Here is a 20,856-nt window from a genome sequence, read left to right on the forward strand (position 1 = left end):
TTACTTCTTGGATTGATTCCCACCTTGCCCTTTACAGGTCCTAGAGTTGTGTCCCTTGTTCTTGCATTTGCTACAAGTAACACTGATATGCTTCCTTGATAGCTTCTGCACTCCATCATTTGTTGGTTTTTGGGAACCTCCTTCTTGTGCAGCATTCACTCCATCACCTTGACTTGCCTTATGCTTTTTGCTTAACCTTTCACCCTCACTTTGTCTTCTCTTTTTCTTAGGCCTTCCCACCTGAGTGCGATGTGGAGGAGGGATTAGCTTTGTGGGACATTCACTTTTGGGCCACATGGATCTACCCTTAATTGGATCCACCTTAAAATAATAAGCCTTTTTCCATGTCTCTAGAAAATACACCTTGTGAACCCATTTGTAAATGTCAAGCTCAGCCTCTGGGTCTTTACTCATCTCATTCAGAGTTGCAATTGCATGTCTGCATGGAATTCCAATTAATTCCCATTTTCTGCAAGTGCATGTTTTGTTCCTAACATCAACCACATGTTGATCCTGCAAAGCTCCTGTGACTTGATACTTGTCTCCCCCATTCCACCTAGCAATGTATTGTGAAGCAACTGCTTTTCTTGCAGCTAGGATGTCTGTTGCTGTGGATGTTAGTGGACCTTTAGCCTTTTTCATTTCCTTCATGACATTGCATATCCTCTTCATTAGATACTCCCTTATGAATGCTAAACATCCAATGACAGGTTTATCCCTTCCTTTCTTTATCTTCCCATTAAACACTTCACACATGTTTGATATCATCACATCAGAAACTGCTCTTCCTGTGTGTACATTACCATCAAAAAACATTTAATACAATTCACATACAAGTAAAACAGTTCACTAAGTGAAAGACATAAGGACCAAATTGGAATATATAGATTTACCTGAAAAATGACTCCTTGCCCAATGTTTAGGAGGAATTTGCTTCAACCATTCACATGCCTTATCATACTGACTAAACTCCTTCATCAAATGTTCAAACTCAGGAATGGTGGTAGCTGATGCACACCTCCATAAGTGGTCCCTGTACTCTGTTTGCCTCCATCTTTTCCTCATATTGTCATGAATATGTCTGATACAATATCTATGCTCAACATTGGGAACAATTTGCTCAACTGCAGTATGTAAACCATGCAAAAATTAATTGTCAATCATTAGAATTAACTTACAACCACACTTTAAATGACCAAATGTATAAAAACTACTTCCAACTTTACCTTTTGCCTGTCACTTATGAAAGTAAAATTTGAGTTTCTTCCAAGGTCCAAGTCATCCCCAAGGTTATCTAAAAACCATTTCCAGCTTTCTGTGTTTTCAGACTCAAAAATCCCATATGCTAATGGGTATATTCCATTATTGGAATCAAGACCAACTGCTGAAAGGACTTGCCCAGGGAATGGTCCTTTCATGAAGGCACCATCAAAACCTAATAAGTCCCTAAGGCATGTCTTGAACCCTTTTTTCAGTGGACCCAAACACACATAAATTCTTCTAAACTGCCTAGTTGGGGAATCAGGGTTAGGCTCAGAACATACATCTATTTTCACTGTGGTGTCTGGGTTGGTGGCTTCAAGTTCGAGAACATAGTCCCTCAACAGTTCATACTGCTTTGTGTAGTCCCCAGTTATATGCTTTCTTGCCTTATCCTTTGCCCTGAATACCTTGTCCATAGTAACACCCACTTGGTAGGTCTTTTGAAAGTGATCTTGTATGGCTCTCAAAGGTATATCTGGATTCGCCTCAACTTGATTAAAGATTTTCTTGCTGATTAAAGAAGCAGTACAAGCCCTGAGTTTCCTTGTTTGCAAACATGTGTGAGTTTGGTTTAAGGTCCTTATAAACCAGTCGGATTCAGGATTTCACCGAGATGCATGAATGTACCAACCACATGTTACTTTTGTGTCTTTAATTTTTTACCCTTTCTTTTTGAAGTGGTAGCTTGACTACCCACTTGGCCTTTATTGGTGACAGGTACAACACCTCTACACTGTGCCATTGTCATTTTTTTTAAAGAAAAGATTCCTTCTTGATTCTAGTGCATGCAGATCAACTGCCTCCTTTAATTCATTTTTACTATTAAATTTATCTCCAACTGAAAAATATTGTTTATGTACTGCCCCAAGACTGCACCTTTTTTCTTTTCTCAAATTCTTGATAATAGCTCTTCTCTCTCTGTCTTGGTCGGATCCTTCATCCAAAGATTCAAATTCCTCATTGTTAATCACTTCCATATCTTCAGGTTCATGCCCATGAACAACATTTATACAAGAACCTTCCACATCACTTTCAACATTAAGAGTGAAGTCTCCCATGTCCACATCCACATCCTGTATATTGTTGTCAACATCCATTATGTCATCCATATGATCTTCATCTTCTATTTGTCTCTCATCTTCTTCATACTCTGGATCACTATTTTCAGATTCATCATACTCTTCAAAATTTGGATCACTTTCTTGAGATTCATCATCCTCTTCATACTCTTGATTACCCTCTTCAGATTCTCCATCCCCTTCATACTCTGCATTATCATCATCACTCCCAATCAAATTTTCCATAAGGTTATCAAATAACTCATTCAATTTTTCATCAGCATTATTAACAGGGGGTGTTGTAGCCTTCTTCATCAACAGTTGATGCCTCTTGAACAACATTTACAGCCTCCCTAACACCATCCATCTCATAAATATGAACACAAGTTGCTGCCTCCTGAACATTAGTTAAACCATCCTGATCATGTAACAGCCCGGAATCTCAGGTATTGTTAAATTATGTTTTTGGGGTGAGTTAAGAGGGGATTCGGCGAGTTGGAGCCTAGACTCGCCGAGTAGGATCGCAGACTTGGTCGCGGGTTCGCGACTGGACTCGACGAGTCCGATATGGACTCGGCGAGTCTACGCTGTTTAGCGAAAACCCTAACCGTTCAGGTTTGGGTTGTATATAATGCACTTATAGGCCGTCATTGTTCGTCTTTAGTCGATTGAGAAGAACCCTAAACGGCTGTGGGCATCTAGAACAAGATTGAAGGATATTAGGGCTTTGAAGAAATTGTTGTGCAAGGAGGAGAAGAGCTTTGGCTAAAGGAACAGCAAGGGATTCGAGTTCTGCGGTTTGGGGACACAGAGAGTGCATATTTCAGGGAGGTTGTAGCTCGTCGGATTGTGCACGAGTGATTTCAGGATTTGCTAGCTTTCAGCATTTACGAGGTGAGTCTTCTCACTACACTGTACCCGGAAGGGTTTGACTTTGTGACCGGAAGGTCAGATATGATATGTGATATGTATGCTATATGTGGTAAGTTATTTGTTATATGTGTGCTATGTATGTTATGTGGGCCGGAAGGCAATATGTTATGGGCCGGAAGGCGATTATGTTATGGGCCGGAAGGCGTTGTGTTGAGGACCGGAAGGTCAGGGCCTGGAAAGGCGTATGTGCGTAAGTGTATATTGGGGAACTCACTAAGCATTTATGCTTACAGTGGTTATGTATGTGTTTCAGGTACTAGCGAGGACCGTGGGAAGGCGCCGGCGTGATCGATACACACTGAAGAATGTTTTTATGATCTTGGGATTTAGACAGTTTGTATTTGACATGACACTTAAATTATTTATGCCTTGTTTTGAATGAAATTACTCTATTATTAAAAAGAAAAATTTGTTTGAAAATTTGAGTTGTTACAATTGGTATCAGAGCCTTGGTTTGAGGGATTCGAGTGCACCTTCGGGAGTAACTGAACTCTAACCGAGGATTTGAGGAAAACTTTTTAAATAAAGGCATAAACTTTTGTAAATGGTTTTGTGGTAAGCAAGGAAGAAGCAGTGTGTACGATCAGTCAGCGCCCGAACGGTAAAGATCCCCAAAATACCTTACAATGTTATATAATGTAAATTGTTATGCATGCTAGAAGACTAGGTATTCATGATAGGACTAGAGTGGCCAGATTTGTGATGCCTTAGTCTAGGGAAGTTTACCGATGTGAGATGCTTTGCTAGTATGCGGGTAGATAGTGCATATCTGAAGTAGAGTACTCACTATCCGGGGTTTGGGGAGGAAGACTTGGGATGAATGCTGATGCGGTGTGGTCGGTAGTATTGGGCCCGTACTACCGAAGACACCGGGTCAGTGGGAGACCCAAGTACGAATCCCTGGATATCGGAGACTGAGTAGGGTTGCGTTATCAAATGCAATTACACTCGATGGAGTCTCTGATAGTTTTATGTTGTATTTCAGAGACATCATGGTTAGACCACGCCACGGAGCGAGTACGAGCGGTGTGAGTAACGAGGAGATTCGTCAGATGATTCACGAGGAGGTGGCGGCGGCGATCCGGGATGAGATCCCGGAGATGTTTGGGTCTATTAAGACCACCCTGATGGAGACATTCGATGAGCGGTACGCCGCATTGACTGAGGCTGCAACCGCTGCAGCTACCGCAGCTGTGGCCGCTGCTAGGCCACAGGGGGGTGATTCGTTGCTGTTCCGAGAGTTCAGCAACACGAAGCCACCGGAGTTCGATGGGACGCAGGATCCGATTGCTGCGATGAGGTGGATCGCGGACATAGAGGGGTGCTTCTACACTTGTTCATGCCCGGAGCACCTGAGGGTACGTTTCGCTTTGAACCAGCTCTGTCTGGGAGCGAAGGATTGGTGGAAGTTCGTGACGGCGAACTTCACTTTGGCAGAGACTACAACGGTGACATAGGAGGGGTTTACTGCCATGTTCAGGGATGAGTACGTTCCCCCGGTGGAGCGGGAACGATTGGTTCAGGAGTTCTTAACCCTCAAGCAGGGTACAGATTCGGTGGCGGCGATCACGCAGAAGTTTCATGAGAGGGCGATGTTTTGCCCCGAGCTGGTGTCCACAGAGCAGGCTCGGATGAGCCGGTACTTGGGTGTCTTGAGGAGGGATATCCGGGAGTTTGTGTCGAACTCCACCTATCATACTTTTACGGAGCTTTAGGCGAATGCCAGGAAGCGTGAGATTGAGTTGGAGACTCAGGCCAGGGAGGAGGCCGAGTCTCAACAGGCAGACCGGCGTCCGGCTCAGTCTCAGCCGGCAGCCAAGCGGATCAAGTCCGCCGATTCGAGGACGGGAGGTCCGAAGAGTCGCACTTGCGGAAAGTGCGGCAAGGGTCACGATGGGGCGTGTCGAGCCGGTGCTTGCTACAAGTGCGGCAAGGAGGGGCACATTGCTAGGGAGTGCCCCAAGGGGTTTATGGTTTGCTTTCATTGCAACCAGACCGGCCATCGGAAGGCCGAGTGTCCGCAGCTTCGTCAGGGATCTGCACCTATTGCCAGGACTATTGAGGCTCGACCGGTGAAGGTCGAGGCCCCGAGGGCTCGTGGGAGGGCCTTTCAGCTGACTGCGGAGGAGGTCCGCGCTGCGCCCGATGTCGTGGCAGGTATGTTGTAATTCATATATTTATTTTAATGTCGAGATGTTATGCTTATGTTATTATATGCGTAGGTACTTTCCTTGTGAACTCTGTGCCTGCCTTAGTGTTATTTGACTCGGATGCGAGTAGGTCCTTTGTGTCCTTAGCCTTTAGTCAGCATATCAGCGCTAGTCGTGAGTCGTTGAGTCGACCTTTGAGGGTTTCTATAGCTGACGAGAAAGTGATTTGTGCCACGGAGGTTCTTCGGGGATGCGTGCTAGAGATTTTCGGGGTCGAATTCCCGATTGACCTGATTCCTATTGTGATGGGTGATGTCTGTGTCATCGTAGGCATGGACTGGTTGAGCCGATTCGGCGTTGTCATCGACTGTGAGCGTCAGTTGGTGACCATACGAGACCATAGTGGGGGAGTTCTTTCGGTGTACGACGAGGGTACCCGTTCGGGATCAGCTTTTTGTTCGGCCGCTAGGGCGAGGCAGTGTCTACAGCAGGGCTGTAAGGGTTTTGTGGCGTATGTGATGGATACGCGGGTGGTTTCCGAGAGACCGAAGTCAGTTGAGGAGGTCCCTGTGGTGCGTGAGTTTCCAGATGTTTTCCCCGAGGAGCTGCCGGGAGTACCTCCTGTGAGGCAAGTAGAGTTTGGTATCGATCTGGTTCCGGGGGCCGCGCCTATTGCTAAAGTGCCTTATCGTCTTGCACCTCCAGAGATGCAAGAGTTGTCCTCGCAGCTCCAGGAGTTGCTGGGGAAGGGATTCATTCGGCCGAGCACCTCGCCGTGGGGAGCACCTATTCTGTTCGTCAAGAAGAAGGATGGTTCACACCGGATGTGCATTGATTACCGGGAGTTGAACAAGTTGACGGTCAAGAACCGTTACCCGTTACCGAGGATCGATGATTTATTCGATCAGTTGCAGGGAGCGTCTTGGTTTTCCAAGATCGATCTGAGGTCAGGGTACCATCAGGTGAGAGTGCGGGATGAGGATGTCCAGAAGACAGCGTTTAGGACGCGATATGGGCATTATGAGTTTGTGGTGATGCCTTTCGGGCTCACCAATGCCCCGGCTGTGTTCATGGATCTCATGAACAGGGTATGCAGACCGATGTTGGATCGATCAGTGATTGTATTTATCGACGACATTCTGGTGTATTCTAGATCTAGAGAGCAGCATGAGGAGCATTTGAGGGAGGTCCTCGAGGTATTGAGGTCGGAGAAGCTTTATGCAAAGTTCTCCAAATGTGACTTCTGGCTGCGGGAGGTCCAATTTCTAGGACATGTCGTTAATCAGAAAGGGATATTGGTCGATCCGGCCAAGGTTGAGGCGGTGATGAGTTGGGAAGTGCCGAAGTCACCTTCTGAGATCAGGAGCTTCCTTGGGTTGGCAGGGTATTATCGGAGATTCATCAAGGATTTCTCCAAGATCGCAGTGCCACTCACCAGATTGACCCGGAAGGGTGTTGCATTCTCGTGGGGGCCCGAGCAGCAGACCTCCTTTGATACACTTCGCAAGAGGTTGTGCGAAGCCCCGGTATTAGCTCTCCCAGAAGGGATGGAAGATTTTGTGGTATATTGCGACGCATCGATTTCGGGACTGGGTGCAGTGTTGATGCAAAGGGGTCATGTGATAGCTTACGCGTCGAGGCAGCTGAAGCCTCATGAAGCGAGATACCCCACGCATGATTTAGAGTTGGGAGCAGTAGTGTTCGCTCTCAAGATTTGGCGTCACTACCTGTATGGGGTTCGATGTACAATATATACGGACCATAAGAGCTTGAAGTATTTGATGGATCAGCCCAACCTAAATATGCGTCAGAGGAGGTGGTTGGATGTGGTCAAGGATTATGATTGTGAGATCCTGTACCACCCAGGTAAGGCTAATGTGGTAGCCGACGCGTTGAGCCGCAGGGCGGAGAGCACTCCATTGCGAGATGTATGCTTGAGACTGACTGTGATGACTCCAGTATTGGATGCTATTCGTGGGGCGCAGACCGAAGCTGTGCGACCAGAAATGCAGAAGAAAGAGCGGGTTGTGGGGTTAATTTCAGAGTTCGTTAAGGATGGGCGAGGGCTTATGACGTTTCAGGGTCGGATTTGGGTACCGTTTGTGGGCGGTACGCGTATTACTTTGATGGAAGAGGCTCATAGATCGAAATTTTCGATCCATCCCGGTGCTACGAAGATGTATTTGGACTTGAGGAAAGAGTATTGGTGGCCCTGTATGAAGAGGGACGTCGCATGGTTCGTTGAGAGGTGCTTGACCTGCCGTAGGGTCAAGGCCGAGCACCAGAAACCGCATGGCAAGTTACAGCCATTGGAGATCCCCGAGTGGAAGTGGGAACAAATCACTATGGATTTCATCACCAAATTGCCGAGGACTGCCAGGGGAGTTGATGCAATTTGGGTGATTGTGGATAGGTTGACGAAGAGTGCACACTTCCTTGCCATCAGCGAGAGTTCTTCAGCGGAGAAGTTGGCAGAGATATATGTGAGAGAAGTGGTATCTCGGCATGGAGTACCGATCTCGATTGTTTCAGATCGTGATGTGCGCTTCACTTCCAGATTCTGGAAGAAGTTCCATGAGGAGCTGGGTACTAAATTGCATTTTAGTACCGCATACCATCCCCAGACAGACGGTCAGAGCGAGCGGACGATTCAGACGCTGGAGGACATGCTCTGGGCGTGTGTGTTAGACTTCGGGGGTAGTTGGGATGCGTACTTACCATTGGCAGAGTTTTCCTACAACAACAACCATCATTCGAGCATTGGTATGCCACCTTTTGAGCTGTTGTATGGTAGGAGATGTCGGACCCCCATTTGCTGGGGAGAGGTGGGACAGAGAGTGATGGGCAGCACGGAGATCGTGCTTCAGACGACAGAGCAGATTCAGCAAGTTAGGCAGAGGTTATTGACTGCCCAGAGTCGACAGAAGAGTTATGCAGACAGGCGCCGATCCGAGCTTGAATTTCAGGTCGGCGACTTCGTTCTCCTGAAGGTCTCCCCTTGGAAAGGAGTGATTCGATTCAGGAAGAGGGGCAAGTTGGGGCCCCGGTATATTGGGCCATTTTGTATGATTGCAAGGATAGGCCGGGTAACATATCGGTTGGAGTTGCCAGCGGAGTTGGGACAGATCCACGACACTTTTCATGTGTCGCAATTGAGGAAGTGCATAGCCGATGAGTCGGCAGTGGTTCCATTGGAGGATATTCAGGTGGATGCGAGCCTGAATTATGCCGAGAGACCAGTGGCCATCAGGGATCGGAAGATCAAGGTTCTGAGGAACAAGGAAGTACCTCTGGTGTTGGTCCAGTGGCAACACCGTAAGGGGTCGGAAATGACTTGGGAGCCGGAACGTGAGATGCGGGAGCAGCATCCGGAACTATTTTCAGAGTGAGACTTCGAGGGCGAAGTCTAATCCAAGTGGGGGAGAGTTGTAACAGCCCGGAATCTCAGGTATTGTTAAATTATGTTTTTGGGGTGAGTTAAGAGGGGATTCGGCGAGTTGGAGCCTAGACTCGCCGAGTAGGATCGCAGACTTGGTCGCGGGTTCGCGATTGGACTCGACGAGTCCGATATGGACTCGGCGAGTCTACGCTGTTTAGCGAAAACCCTAACCGTTCAGGTTTGGGTCGTATATAATGCACTTATAGGCCGTCATTGTCCGTCTTTAGTCGATTGAGAAGAACCCTAAACGGCTGTGGGCATCTAGAACAAGATTGAAGGATATTAGGGCTTTGAAGAAATTGTTGTGCAAGGAGGATAAGAGCTTTGGCTAAAGGAACAACAAGGGATTCGAGTTCTGCGGTTTGGGGACACAGAGAGTGCATATTTCAGGGAGGTTGTAGCTCGTCGGATTGTGCACGAGTGATTTCAGGATTTGCTAGCTTTCAGCATTTACGAGGTGAGTCTTCTCACTACACTGTACCCGGAAGGGTTTGACTTTGTGACCGGAAGGTCAGATATGATATGTGATATGTATGCTATATGTGGTAAGTTATTTGTTATATGTGTGCTATGTATGTTATGTGGGCCGGAAGGCAATATGTTATGGGCCGGAAGGCGATTATGTTATGGGTCGGAAGGCGTTGTGTTGAGGACCGGAAGGTCAGGGCCTGGAAAGGCGTATGTGCGTAAGTGTATATTGGGGAACTCACTAAGCATTTATGCTTACAGTGGTTATGTATGTGTTTCAGGTACTAGCGAGGACCGTGGGAAGGCGCCGGCGTGATCGATACACACTGAAGAATGTTTTTATGATCTTGGGATTTAGACAGTTTGTATTTGACATGACACTTAAATTATTTATGCCTTGTTTTGAATGAAATTACTCTATTATTAAAAAGAAAAATTTGTTTGAAAATCTGAGTTGTTACAGATCATCATTCTTTTCCTTTGAAATGTGAACACCCTCATCAATATAATCTAAATTAAGCCTCTTGCTACAAGAACTTTCACCTATTTTGGAATTCCCAACCCTACCCCTTATATACTTTGGTGAGAAACTATCATTCTTACTCCCAAAAAGAATCAAAGACATGAACTCACCAATAGGCTCACCATTACCATGGTTCACATTTTTCATTGGAGAATCTGCATGAACTTGACCCTCAACTTCAGCCCCTTGGTCATCATTTTCTGGTAATTCCTCAATGACAACTTTACCCTTTGCATTTGGTGACATGAAGTAAGTCAATAAATTTGTCTTTCCATGCTCTGTGTACACCTCAATCAGCTTGTTATGTGCAATGTATTTAGAAAGGTTGATCACATCCTGATCATTCCCTAAAGCTCTAAGACCAAATTGAAAGTCACCACTGGGTATCCTAAAATGGTAGTATATAACTGGGGATTCATCAGCGAATTCAGAATTCCGTGGGTCTGGGTAACCTAGGTCAAACATTATGGCATCAAGTTCATGCACAGAAAACTCATCAATGTCCACATAATCAACATAACGCACTTCACCTCCAATGTACTTTTTATCAGGTAATTTAGTAAATTTCCCACCGTGATGAAGCTTAATACTAAACCATGTGGGTGCACCAGCTAAAAATCAAAATTGTACATATTAACAAAGTTAAAATTTTGCATTTTTTTTGTTCTAAATCAATAAGAAAATGCAAAGTATAAAAGTTAAAGAAAACAGAGCAACTTACCATATACAATTGATACATCAACAACTTCGTGTTTTGGTCTGATATGCCACATTACGAACACCATTTCGTATTAAACGTATGCCCTTATATGTGTAGTGTCGATTATCTTGTTTGGATAAGCAACGAGGGTTTTTTGCAGGTTCAATGGAGCAGAAGCAAGAAGGAGGGAGTTGGGGAGTTGACGAGTGTTGGGGAAAGTAAATGAGGGGTAAATGTCAATTAATCCAAACAAACGTTTATGCAAAAATAGTCCCTAACATATGAAATGACGAAATTACCCTCACGTGTGAGGCACGTGAGGGGGCTTAACAGATCCAACTTAACGGGAGTTAAGTCCAGGGACCAAAACCATATAGAAACTACTCCAAAAGGACTATGGTTCCAAAAAAACTCGTGGTTTGGATTAAAACCCCAAAATTTTGCATACCATATGGACCATTTTTGCAATTTTGTCTTTTCTTTTTAATTCAGATTTTTTTTTCCTAAAAACTAAAAAAAAAAATAATAATAATAATAAAAAAGTCATTGCCGAACTTAAATCTAGAAATTATTCCAAATAATTGTTAAAAAATTTAGCCTCATTTTTCACTACACTTTCCTGAAAAAAATGATTTTGTTAAAGATAAAAAAAGTCGTTCCCGAACTTAACTCCAGAAATTATTCCAAATCCTAACTCGTGTCTCCTAACTCAATCGCCATCGGCTTGTTCTTGGAGACAATCAGATCGATTCCATAGGTGAGTTCTTTTCTCTTCGCCTTCTTTAATTTTGTGAATCTTGTTAGTTTTCGTTGATTTCTTCTGTTTTGGGATTTTTCTAGAGTTAGGGTTCCCTGCTTTGCCAGATACGATATGTTTGTCTCTCCTCTAAATTTTGGGAATCCCGTTTGCATATTAACTTAGGGTTTTATGAGAGCGATCCATGACTATGAGGTGCTTGAACAGATTCACCTTACCTTCATTATTTAATCTTCTGTTTGATCGTGATTTAGCATCTTAATTCGTTTTTGTCCGTCAAAACAATGCATTAATGTTCAATTTTCACATCGTTACGCATAGATTCAACATCAACATCCGTTTTTGAATGAACAGCTTACGGATGAGATGGCAGCTACCACCAGAAAATGCCGGAATCTTGCAATCTCTATCCATTCCGACCTCCATTTCCACCACCTCCACCGCCGGTATTTCTTGAACAACGGCCCAGACACAGTGGAGGAGCTACTCGATCGACATGTAGTCAAGAAACAAAAAAATCACAACGATGATGAAGAAGACGAGAGATTGATCAGACAAAGACTTACCACCACCCGTAGAGAGGTACTGGGTCTTTATCGTGACATAATTCGAGCAACTCGGTTCTTTATGTGGTCAGATTCACATGGAGTTATGTGGCGTGATGTTCTTAGAGCAAATGCACGAAAGGAATTTGAAGAAGCTCGATTCGAGAAAGATCCAGAAGTTATTACTCGGTTGCTTATTGGTGGACATGATGCTGTTCAAGCTGCTCTTGATAAACTTGTTGAAAAGCAAAAGGCACAGATTGCTAAGGAAAAAGCAGATCATGAACGCAGATAAAATAGGTAAAGATTTTAAATTCTAAATTCTTGTATGAATAGTGTATTAGATGTTTAGCTTTCTTAGTTTTTGGTGAGTTTTGTTTTGTGGAATGGATTCAGAACACAAGCAAATATGAAATAAAGAAATTGCAAGAATTATCATGCTTGCATTTCTTTACTGATAAACTTGTAACATATACTTTGTTTTTTTACATATAATAGCAATGTATATACGTTTCCTTACAACGTATTTATACATTTTTTTTACCTATAATAATAATGTTCTTACATTTCTTTTACCAATAAATGCAATAAAATTGTGCTGTATTCTTGTATGTATAATAATAGCAGTGTGTTTACGTTTCTTTACCCATAAATATAATAGAAGCATACTTACATTTCTTTACCCATAATAGTAAGGGAAAATACCGGTAATAGCCAAAAAATAGGGGGTAATTTCAAAATTTAGACATGAAAATGGAAATTTCCGGGTATAGACATGCATTCCGCGGAGCTCCGCGGAATCTACTGTAGCTCCGCGGAATGGCAAAATCAAAATTAAATCAACATTAAAAAAAAAAAAAAACTCAAGATCCATTCCGCGGAGGTAGCTCAGAGCAATGGATCTTGAGTTTTTTTTTTTTTTTTTTCTCGATTCTTCGGAGTTTATATATTCATTACCCAACTAATTATTTTCAAAAAAAGATTATCATACTATCATAATCTTTTCTTGAAAATAATTAATTAGTGAATAAATATAAACCCTGAAGAATCAATCCTGAAAGAAAAAAAAAATCTATTCTTCGGAGCTACCTCCGCGGAGCTTTGCGGAATCTACTGTAGCTCCGCGGAATGGATCTTGAGTTTTTATTTATTTATTTATTTATTATTATTTTTTTACGTTGATTTAATTACGATTTTGCCATTCCGCGGAGGTAGCTCCGCGGAATGCATGTCTATATCCGGAAATGTCCATTTTCATGTCAAAATTTTGGAATTACCCCCTAATTTTTGGCTATTGCCGGTATTTTCCCTAATAGTAACATGCTTACATTTATTTACTGGTAAATATCAAAATATGTAATGTGAAGCTTGTAATCAGTAAAAAAAAAGTTGTTATTATGGGTAAATGAATAAAATGGTTAGTCTATATTGGTAAAAGAGATTAGAGTATGTGTATGAGCTTCAACTTGTAATTAATTTCTTATACTTTTAGTATATTTATGGTGAGGGTCTTTAGTTGAAAGAAATAAAAAATGTAATTGAATTCTTTTCCAGCTCCCTTAGGAATTAATAAATTCATCAAATATGGAATATGATTATATGAATGAATCTAACAAGTTGACTTATGTTCATTTGACAAACAAACATGTCATGCTATGAAAACTTAGTCCAGTTCCATTGGATTTCGTTGAAACCATTAACCCAATCACTTTTTAAACCAAACAGTGGGTGTTTGTTTCTTAGAACATGATATATGATATATACAAAGTTAAATATCAAGTTAAAGTAAAAAGCTTCTATAAAGTAGAGTCCTACATCATTTTATAAAGCAAAACTGAAAAATTAATTTTGGTTATAGAAAAAAGGTTATGTGAATAATCTACTAAATGAAATCATTTTTAATTGATCTAAAAATATGAGGTTACAATGTAAAAATGTTGTATTGGGGATAACGTTATGCTACACTGCTTGAAATTAGGGAAGAAATTTGGTCATAAACTTTATGATTAAAAAAAAAAAAACTATTAATCTGCGATAAAATAACTAAATTAAAAAAATAAAGAAAAAATAAACACAAATGAAAAGAAAATAAAAATAAAAAAAGCTTATATACAAAAGTCAATATTCGAATACGCCAATACGGTGGATGACGCTGCAAAACAGCAAAACCCACGGCAACTCTCACAAAAACAAGCCCATAGGAACCAATTTTTTGTTTACCAATATATATTCAAAACGGGGTTTTAGAGGACCATTGATTTTTTTTTTTCTTTTCATAAAATCACCTAAGGATTTTTCAGTAATAAATGTAAAAACCTATTGGAAGAATATTTTTTTTAGTACAATTGTTTTTTTCTCTAAATTGAAAATATTAATGGTTAAATCACAATGGTTCAACCGAAACAAATTTCAACCTATAGTGGAATTTATAGAAAAATTTATATAATGGTTTAAAAAAACAAAAACAAAGTATTAATAGTTAAATAAAAATTTATATCACGGTTTAGTGGTGAACATACTTATATTAACTATTTTGCCTTAACAAGTTTCAAAGTATTTTAATCATAAAATAAATAAAAATTTAAATATATTGCTATTTAACATATTTGAGCCTATATTAAATCCCTAATTCTTTAAATGGTATTGATACTTGGTATCATTTACTTTGAAATGAACTGAAATGTCTATCGGACATTGAGGTTTGCTTCAAATGTTTTAACTGTGAAGATTCAAGATTATCTCAAGAGTCTTATATATTCACTAGTAAGGAGGGTCAACTATGAGAATGTGCAGAGTCTATGAGGACCGATTTTTTTACTTACATTAGTATCGGCATGAATTAATGATGGATAAGGAGTGTTTTAATTATTTTTATAACAATTATTGACTTATCGTTGTATTAATGATTTCCTGTCTATATAACAAAATTATATTTAGAAAATAATTACAAAGTACTTAAAGAATAAGTACATAAGAGAATGTATCATTGGAAGTGAATAGTAACATTGGAAGCTTGAAAGTCATGCACTCTACTACATCATTTTAATACCCCGTTTCCGAGTTCAATTTAACGAGAGAAAAAGAAAAAACTGGATAGAAGTCAGAGGAAAGTAAAAAAAAAAATAGTGTTCTCGAGTTTCATTAAAGGAATGAAGTGGAATGAAATAAAATGATCACTTTCTCTCCTAACTTTCTTTTCGATTTGGACAGATTTGGAGAGAAAAAACAAAATGTTTAACTTTTTTTTTCGCTTCTCTTCGACTCGGGAACACGAAAGACAAATTTATTTTCCTTTCATTTTTTTTTTCTGCTACTTTCTTTTTCTCTTTTTTTTGTTTTTCTTTAGTATTTACATATATAAAAGCGTGTCTTGCCCATATTGGAAAAACAAGTCATGTGTTTGAATGTAAATTGATAACATTGCAAGGTTTGAATGCACAACATGGAAGCATTATGATTTATGTCTAGTTGTTGTTTTTTCATTTTTTTTCTTCTGTTAAGTGTTGTATCAATCTTATAGTTATTTGGATTAAAGGTATAAAAGAATATAATTAATAACAGGAAATCAACCAAAAATATTTTTAAGACAAAACTTCAAAAATGGTCCCTGTGGTTTTCAAAAATATCAAGTTTAGTCCTTAAGTTCAAAAAACCTCACAGATGGTCCCTGTGGTTTCAAAACTTTTAACAAATGGTCCTTCCGCCTAACTCCGTTAGCTTTCTACCGTTAAGTGAGGGGTATTTTCGTCATTTCAATACACAGGGACCATTTATGAGGTTTTCTCTATTTAAAAAAAAAGAAAAAAAAATATAATTATTTAATTTAAGGGCCCCACCTCTCTCTCTCTCTCTCTCTCTCTCTCTCTCTCTCGTCAACCACAAGTTCATCTTCTCCGGTGAGACCAAAATCACCCTTCTTCATCATCATCCTAGCTACTAGAAACCACCACCTAGTCCACCATTATACTTTCTCTTTCCCGTTCGATTTTTAAGATATGGAATCCACAAAATTCAAACACCTTGCATCCGATTTCAAACTCAAACACGGAGATGAATGAAAAAAGAGGCAAGAAGAGGAAACAGCCTCCCTCGTTCTCCACCACTGTTCCTGTTGAAGAGGCTCCACCCAAACACCCCCTCACAGTCGCTAAAAACCCCAATCCAATTTTCTTCATTGGCTCACCGGAAAAACGAAGCAGAACACGAAGAATGATCAACAGGTTTTGAAGAACGAAGAATGATCAACAGGTTTTCAAGAACGAAATTTTCGTCATCAAACACCAAATCAACCATGAACTCAAAAGACACGACGATGAAGACGACCCCAATGCGTTAAACCCTAGTTCTACCGCTGGCGACGCTCAATCTTAGAGTTTAGGGGAGCCGGAGTAATTCCTCTGGATCTCAAAACCCTAATCGCATAAGAAGATACTCTCGTTCCAAGAGGAGCTTCAATTCCGATTTGGAAATCAGTTTAAAGAATGACGATGGTGATGATGATAAGACTGAAAACGATGAGGCACTGCACAACCACCACCACTGGCACAGGGAGAAGGTTAGGATTTCGTCTCTCTCTCTCTCTCTCTCTGTGTGTGTGTGTGTTGTATAAAATTCTTTCTCTTCACTAGCTCCCCTGTAAGTTGTATAGATTCCATGTCTCATTCATCATTTGATTCCATATCTTCATGAATCAAATTGAATCTAAATTTGTTTTGAATCGCCTTTGTATACCTTCGACTCCATGGCAGTGTAGAGTCCATTAGATGGTCTACTGTGGGAAGATACAGAGTCGATGTAGCATCATTCGAATCATTAGCTTTGCCTGAGTTACATGTTCGTTTAGCTTCATCTCCAATTTCTCAGTAAGAAGTTGATTTTCGATTTCATTTTCAGTTCAAAGAAGATACAGATCTGTTTGTGATTGATGAAGTTGGAAAGATGGAGTTGGAAAGATGGAGCTCTTCAGTTCGTTGTTCTTCCCTGCAGTGTTTCATGTTCTTGAGTCAAAGAAGATAAATCTCCGGTGGTTGTTTCTTCCGATGGTGAATCGGAGAGAGAGAGAGAGAGAGAGAGAGAGAGAGAGGACCCTTGCATATTAAATATTATATATTTATTTATTTTTTTTTAAAAAAAGTAATTAAAAACCTCATAAATGGTCCCTGTGTAGTGAAATGACAAAATTGCCCCTGACTTAACGGCTAAATAGTAACGGAGTTAGCCGGAAGGACCAAATGTTAAAAGTTTTGAAAGCACAGGGACGATCCGTGAGGTTTTTTGAACTTAGGGATGAAACTTGATATTTTCGGAAACCACAGGGACTATTTTTGAAGTTTTGTCTATTTTTAAAGTGCATTTATACCTTTCATAATTTGGATTAAACAGGGAGACAAGACAAATCTGTCATTTCACAAACGATGTCCGTCGACCGTGCCGCCTTCCGTTAGTTCCTTCTTCATCAACACAGGTATATAAGTATTAAGGGAACCCAAACAAGTCACCAAGACTTCCATTTTCGATTCCAGGAAAAACAACGAACGAAAATTCAGCTGAAAACCCTTCGAATTAGGGTTTCTTTCCATCCCGAAATCTTTGCAACAATGCGGAAGGGAAGAAACTATTTGGGTCGGCATCACCACGGGAAGAGATCGTCGACGATGGCGTTAGTTCTATCAATGCTTTTAATGCTGACAATAGTTTTACTGGTACTTCTTGCTCTAGGGATCTTTTCACTCCCGATCGGTTCCGACGACGGTTCTTCTTCTTACCTTCGAGATCACATCATCTTCAAACGGAAACGATTTCTTATGTATGTAGTTTTCTTCTCATTTTCTCCTGAATTTACGTTTAATCGGTTACTTTTCTGAGATGTGATCGTGTTTCGATTTTGGGTGATTTTTGTCACCTAAAATCAACTTAGATAGTTTTCAGGGACGATCTGCGCGGCCATAGGGGTTGAATCAGGCGAACAGTATAAACTTGTTAATCTGTTTCAATCTATGGCATAAAATTTAGGTCTTGTAACGGAAATCCGTTAGTAAATCTATAGGAAAGTCCTTCTACTTCGAACCTTGAAATGTACTAGGTCCGACATCAAGATCCAAGGTGCATATCTTCTATAGAACAGCGGGTGTATACAGTAGACATTACAAGACACAAAATTTGTGGCTTTTTGAGATTGCAATGAGAAAAGGTCAGACATTGATCAGAAGTGTGGTAGATAGCCCAAAATAGGGGAACTGCATATTTATCATTTTAATTGCATCTCATTTTGTTATGTTTATGTGAATATTCAATATAGTATAATTATAAACAACCTTGCTTATCACTATTAGTTTCTCAGTTATGAAATACACTTGAATTTGATTGATGTGCAATGCAATGCAGTGGTGATGGTGATGAGATGGGAAAGAGAGGAGATCAGTGGACTGAGATTCTCTCTTGGGAGCCTAGAGCCTTTGTTTATCACAATTTCTTGGTGAGTAGCCTTTCTTCTTTCCTACATATTTACATGCTTTCCAGCTTCTATATCATACCTAATTATCTCTTACTTCCTCTATTATGTTGCACTTAATGCATCATGTCAAAAAGGAACATAACATTAACATATAATCAATGCTGAAGTATTGAGTATTGACTCTGATGTTGTGTTATGAAATAGTCAAAGGAAGAGTGTGAGTATTTGATAAATCTTGCCAAGCCTCACATGGCAAAGTCAACAGTTGTTGATAGCAAGACTGGTCAAAGCAAAGATAGCAGGTTTGTTCTGTGTTCTGACACTTTTTAATCTTTTTTTTTACTTATATTACAGTTGAATCATATCATATGAAATGAATGCAATCAGATTTTTCTTGAACTTTCATTTTTTAGGGTACGTACAAGCTCAGGAACATTTTTGAGAAGGGGAAGGGATAAAATTATAAGAAACATTGAACAAAGAATAGCAGACTTCACATTTATCCCTGTAGGTATGATTTATGAATATCTCTCATGCTCATTTTATAATCAGTTACACTCTAAACTCTAATGTCTTCTGTTTTCTGTGGATCATACATTACAGACAAATATTGTTCTCAACAGTAAATTACAAAAATGGTCCCTGCGTTTTCTGATTATTACCGTGTTTACTCCACACTTGCATTCATGTTGCTTTTGGTTCATGGAGCAAAATCGATATGAAACCTTGTAATAAGGATTAAATTCAGAAAGTCCCAGGGACCAAAATTGATATGAAACCTTGTAATAAGGACCAAATTTGAAAAAAAAAACAAAGTTTCAGTATTGGACTAAAAAGCACAAGTACCATTTTTTTTTAATCTGCTATTTTCTTAATTAACAGAGCATGGAGAAGGGCTACAAGTTCTTCACTATGAAGAAGGACAAAAGTATGAGCCTCACTTTGATTACTTTCTTGATGAATTCAACACTAAAAACGGTGGCCAAAGAATAGCTACAGTTCTTATGTATCTGTGAGTATCCTCCATTTTTATTGAAATCTATCTGTATTTTACCCTAAACCCTAAACCCTAATATAAGTAAATACAGTTCTTATGTATCTGTGAGTATCCTCCATTTTTATTGAAACCTGTATTTTACCCTAAACCCTAATATAAGTAAATACTTATATACTAATTTATCTGATGATATGATATGATATGATATGATTACAGGTCAGATGTGGAGGAAGGGGGAGAAACGGTTTTCCCAGCTGCACAGGGAAATTTCAGCTCTCACCCTGAGTGGAATAATTTATCTGAATGTGCTAAAAAGGGTGTGCATGTGAAACCAAAAATGGGTGATGCGTTGCTTTTTTGGAGCATGAGGCCTGATGCCACGTTGGATCCCACTAGTTTGCATGGTATGTAAATATGTATATTTTCTATTTACATACATATTCATATTTGATACGATTGAGGTCATGTATTCTGTATTTTCAGGTGGTTGTCCTGTGATAAAAGGACATAAATGGTCATCAACAAAATGGATGCATGTTGAAGAATACAAAATTTAAGTTTCTCTAAAGGTATTTCTTAGTTAATAATAGCAAAATGTAAGTAGAGACTATTTTCAGTAAAAAATAAAGTAATGTTGCGAGAATTGGATTAAAAAGTATATTAATTTTTATTTTTTAATATTTGGCAGTAAGTAAATGGAAGATGTGGTGGTGGTGGTGTATAGAGATGGGTTGATGGTGGTAAGTTATAGTTGCGGAAAATTAAACCGACCTTTGTGTTGCAAAGAAGATGAGTATAATTATTTACGGAAACTGATTGCAGATAATAGATAATAGATAACAGATAACCATGATCATTTATGAGAGTAGCAAAATCCTAGTTATTTATTATTTATTATTATTATTTTTTATGTTTCATGGCGTGTACTTATTTTTTTTACACGATGTTATGCTCAGCTGAGATGAATTACTCTTGTAAAATGTTGTTGAATTGTACTTTTGGTGTTTGTGTTTTGTTTTCTTAAAATTTCTATTTTATATGACCATTGGCTTGAAACACGGCATCCAGAGTCCAGACCATCTTCAAAATTCAAGTAACATACAATTTTTACCAAAATCAAGTAACATAAAATGCTGTTGAATTGTAGGGTTTGATTCAATTTTTTTTAATGGTAAATGTACGAAATAAGTAAAGATATTTTTACCAAATCTTTAAAATTCAAGTAACATACAATTTTTCATATATAAGTTATTTGATGTAGTAAGCTTATATCTTCTACAAATATATAAATAAACAGTAATTTCTTTGCAAATTAATATAGATATAATAATATTTTATTTTTGTTTGATTTTAACTTGGTACATAATATAATTATAAACATCAATAACAATTAAATTCTAGATTTTTTTTTTTTGAAATTATTGTTAAAGCAACTCTATCGGTAGATCTATGTGATACTCTAACGGTAGATCTATGTGATGATTCAAAATTATTTATTGATATTTCATTAATCCATTAACTTTAACTTTTAATTAAATATTATTTTCAATAATCAACATTTTCTAATAA

The 20,856-nt window shown here is 39.6% G+C and overlaps 4 protein-coding genes across 8 annotated transcripts; 2 read left to right on the top strand and 2 right to left on the bottom strand.

The window, feature by feature from the left end:
- On the bottom strand, positions 1–1,679 carry LOC128132268 (uncharacterized). Its single transcript, XM_052768774.1, has 3 exons — positions 1,241–1,679; positions 894–1,124; positions 1–788 (listed from the first exon to the last, which is right to left on the bottom strand). The coding sequence occupies exons 1-3, from the start codon at positions 1,677–1,679 to the stop codon at positions 1–3; spliced, it is 1,458 nt and encodes a 485-aa protein (XP_052624734.1).
- A 312-nt stretch (positions 1,680–1,991) lies between these two features.
- Positions 1,992–2,663, bottom strand: LOC128132269 (uncharacterized). The gene has a single exon (XM_052768775.1). The coding sequence runs from the start codon at positions 2,661–2,663 to the stop codon at positions 1,992–1,994; it is 672 nt and encodes a 223-aa protein (XP_052624735.1).
- Positions 2,664–11,136: 8,473 nt separating this feature from the next.
- LOC111880902 (uncharacterized) lies at positions 11,137–12,358 on the top strand. Of its 4 annotated transcripts, none has more exons than XM_042898990.2 (3): positions 11,141–11,291; positions 11,375–11,486; positions 11,613–12,358. In XM_042898990.2, exons 2-3 carry the CDS (start codon positions 11,463–11,465, stop codon positions 12,129–12,131), a joined length of 543 nt encoding a protein of 180 aa, XP_042754924.1. In that variant the 5' UTR covers positions 11,141–11,291; positions 11,375–11,462; the 3' UTR covers positions 12,132–12,358. The 4 variants fall into 4 exon arrangements, with proteins under 4 accessions (XP_023733087.1, XP_042754924.1, XP_023733086.1 ...); XM_023877318.3 differs by having other exon boundaries at positions 11,646–12,358; XM_023877319.3 differs by lacking the exon at positions 11,375–11,486 and having other exon boundaries at positions 11,137–11,291; positions 11,646–12,358.
- A 4,872-nt stretch (positions 12,359–17,230) lies between these two features.
- On the top strand, positions 17,231–20,313 carry LOC111880901 (probable prolyl 4-hydroxylase 3). Of its 2 annotated transcripts, none has more exons than XM_023877316.2 (8): positions 17,231–17,642; positions 18,221–18,311; positions 18,495–18,592; positions 18,704–18,801; positions 19,173–19,302; positions 19,504–19,691; positions 19,771–19,856; positions 19,976–20,313. In XM_023877316.2, the coding sequence occupies exons 1-7, from the start codon at positions 17,434–17,436 to the stop codon at positions 19,842–19,844; spliced, it is 888 nt and encodes a 295-aa protein (XP_023733084.1). In that variant the 5' UTR covers positions 17,231–17,433; the 3' UTR covers positions 19,845–19,856; positions 19,976–20,313. The 2 variants fall into 2 exon arrangements, with proteins under 2 accessions (XP_023733084.1, XP_042754925.1); XM_042898991.2 differs by lacking the exon at positions 17,231–17,642 and adding an exon at positions 17,696–18,026.
- The last annotated feature ends 543 nt before the right edge of the window (positions 20,314–20,856 follow it).

The sequence above is a fragment of the Lactuca sativa genome, chromosome 2 (assembly GCF_002870075.4).
Source record: "Lactuca sativa cultivar Salinas chromosome 2, Lsat_Salinas_v11, whole genome shotgun sequence".
NCBI classification, from domain to species: domain Eukaryota; kingdom Viridiplantae; phylum Streptophyta; class Magnoliopsida; order Asterales; family Asteraceae; genus Lactuca; species Lactuca sativa.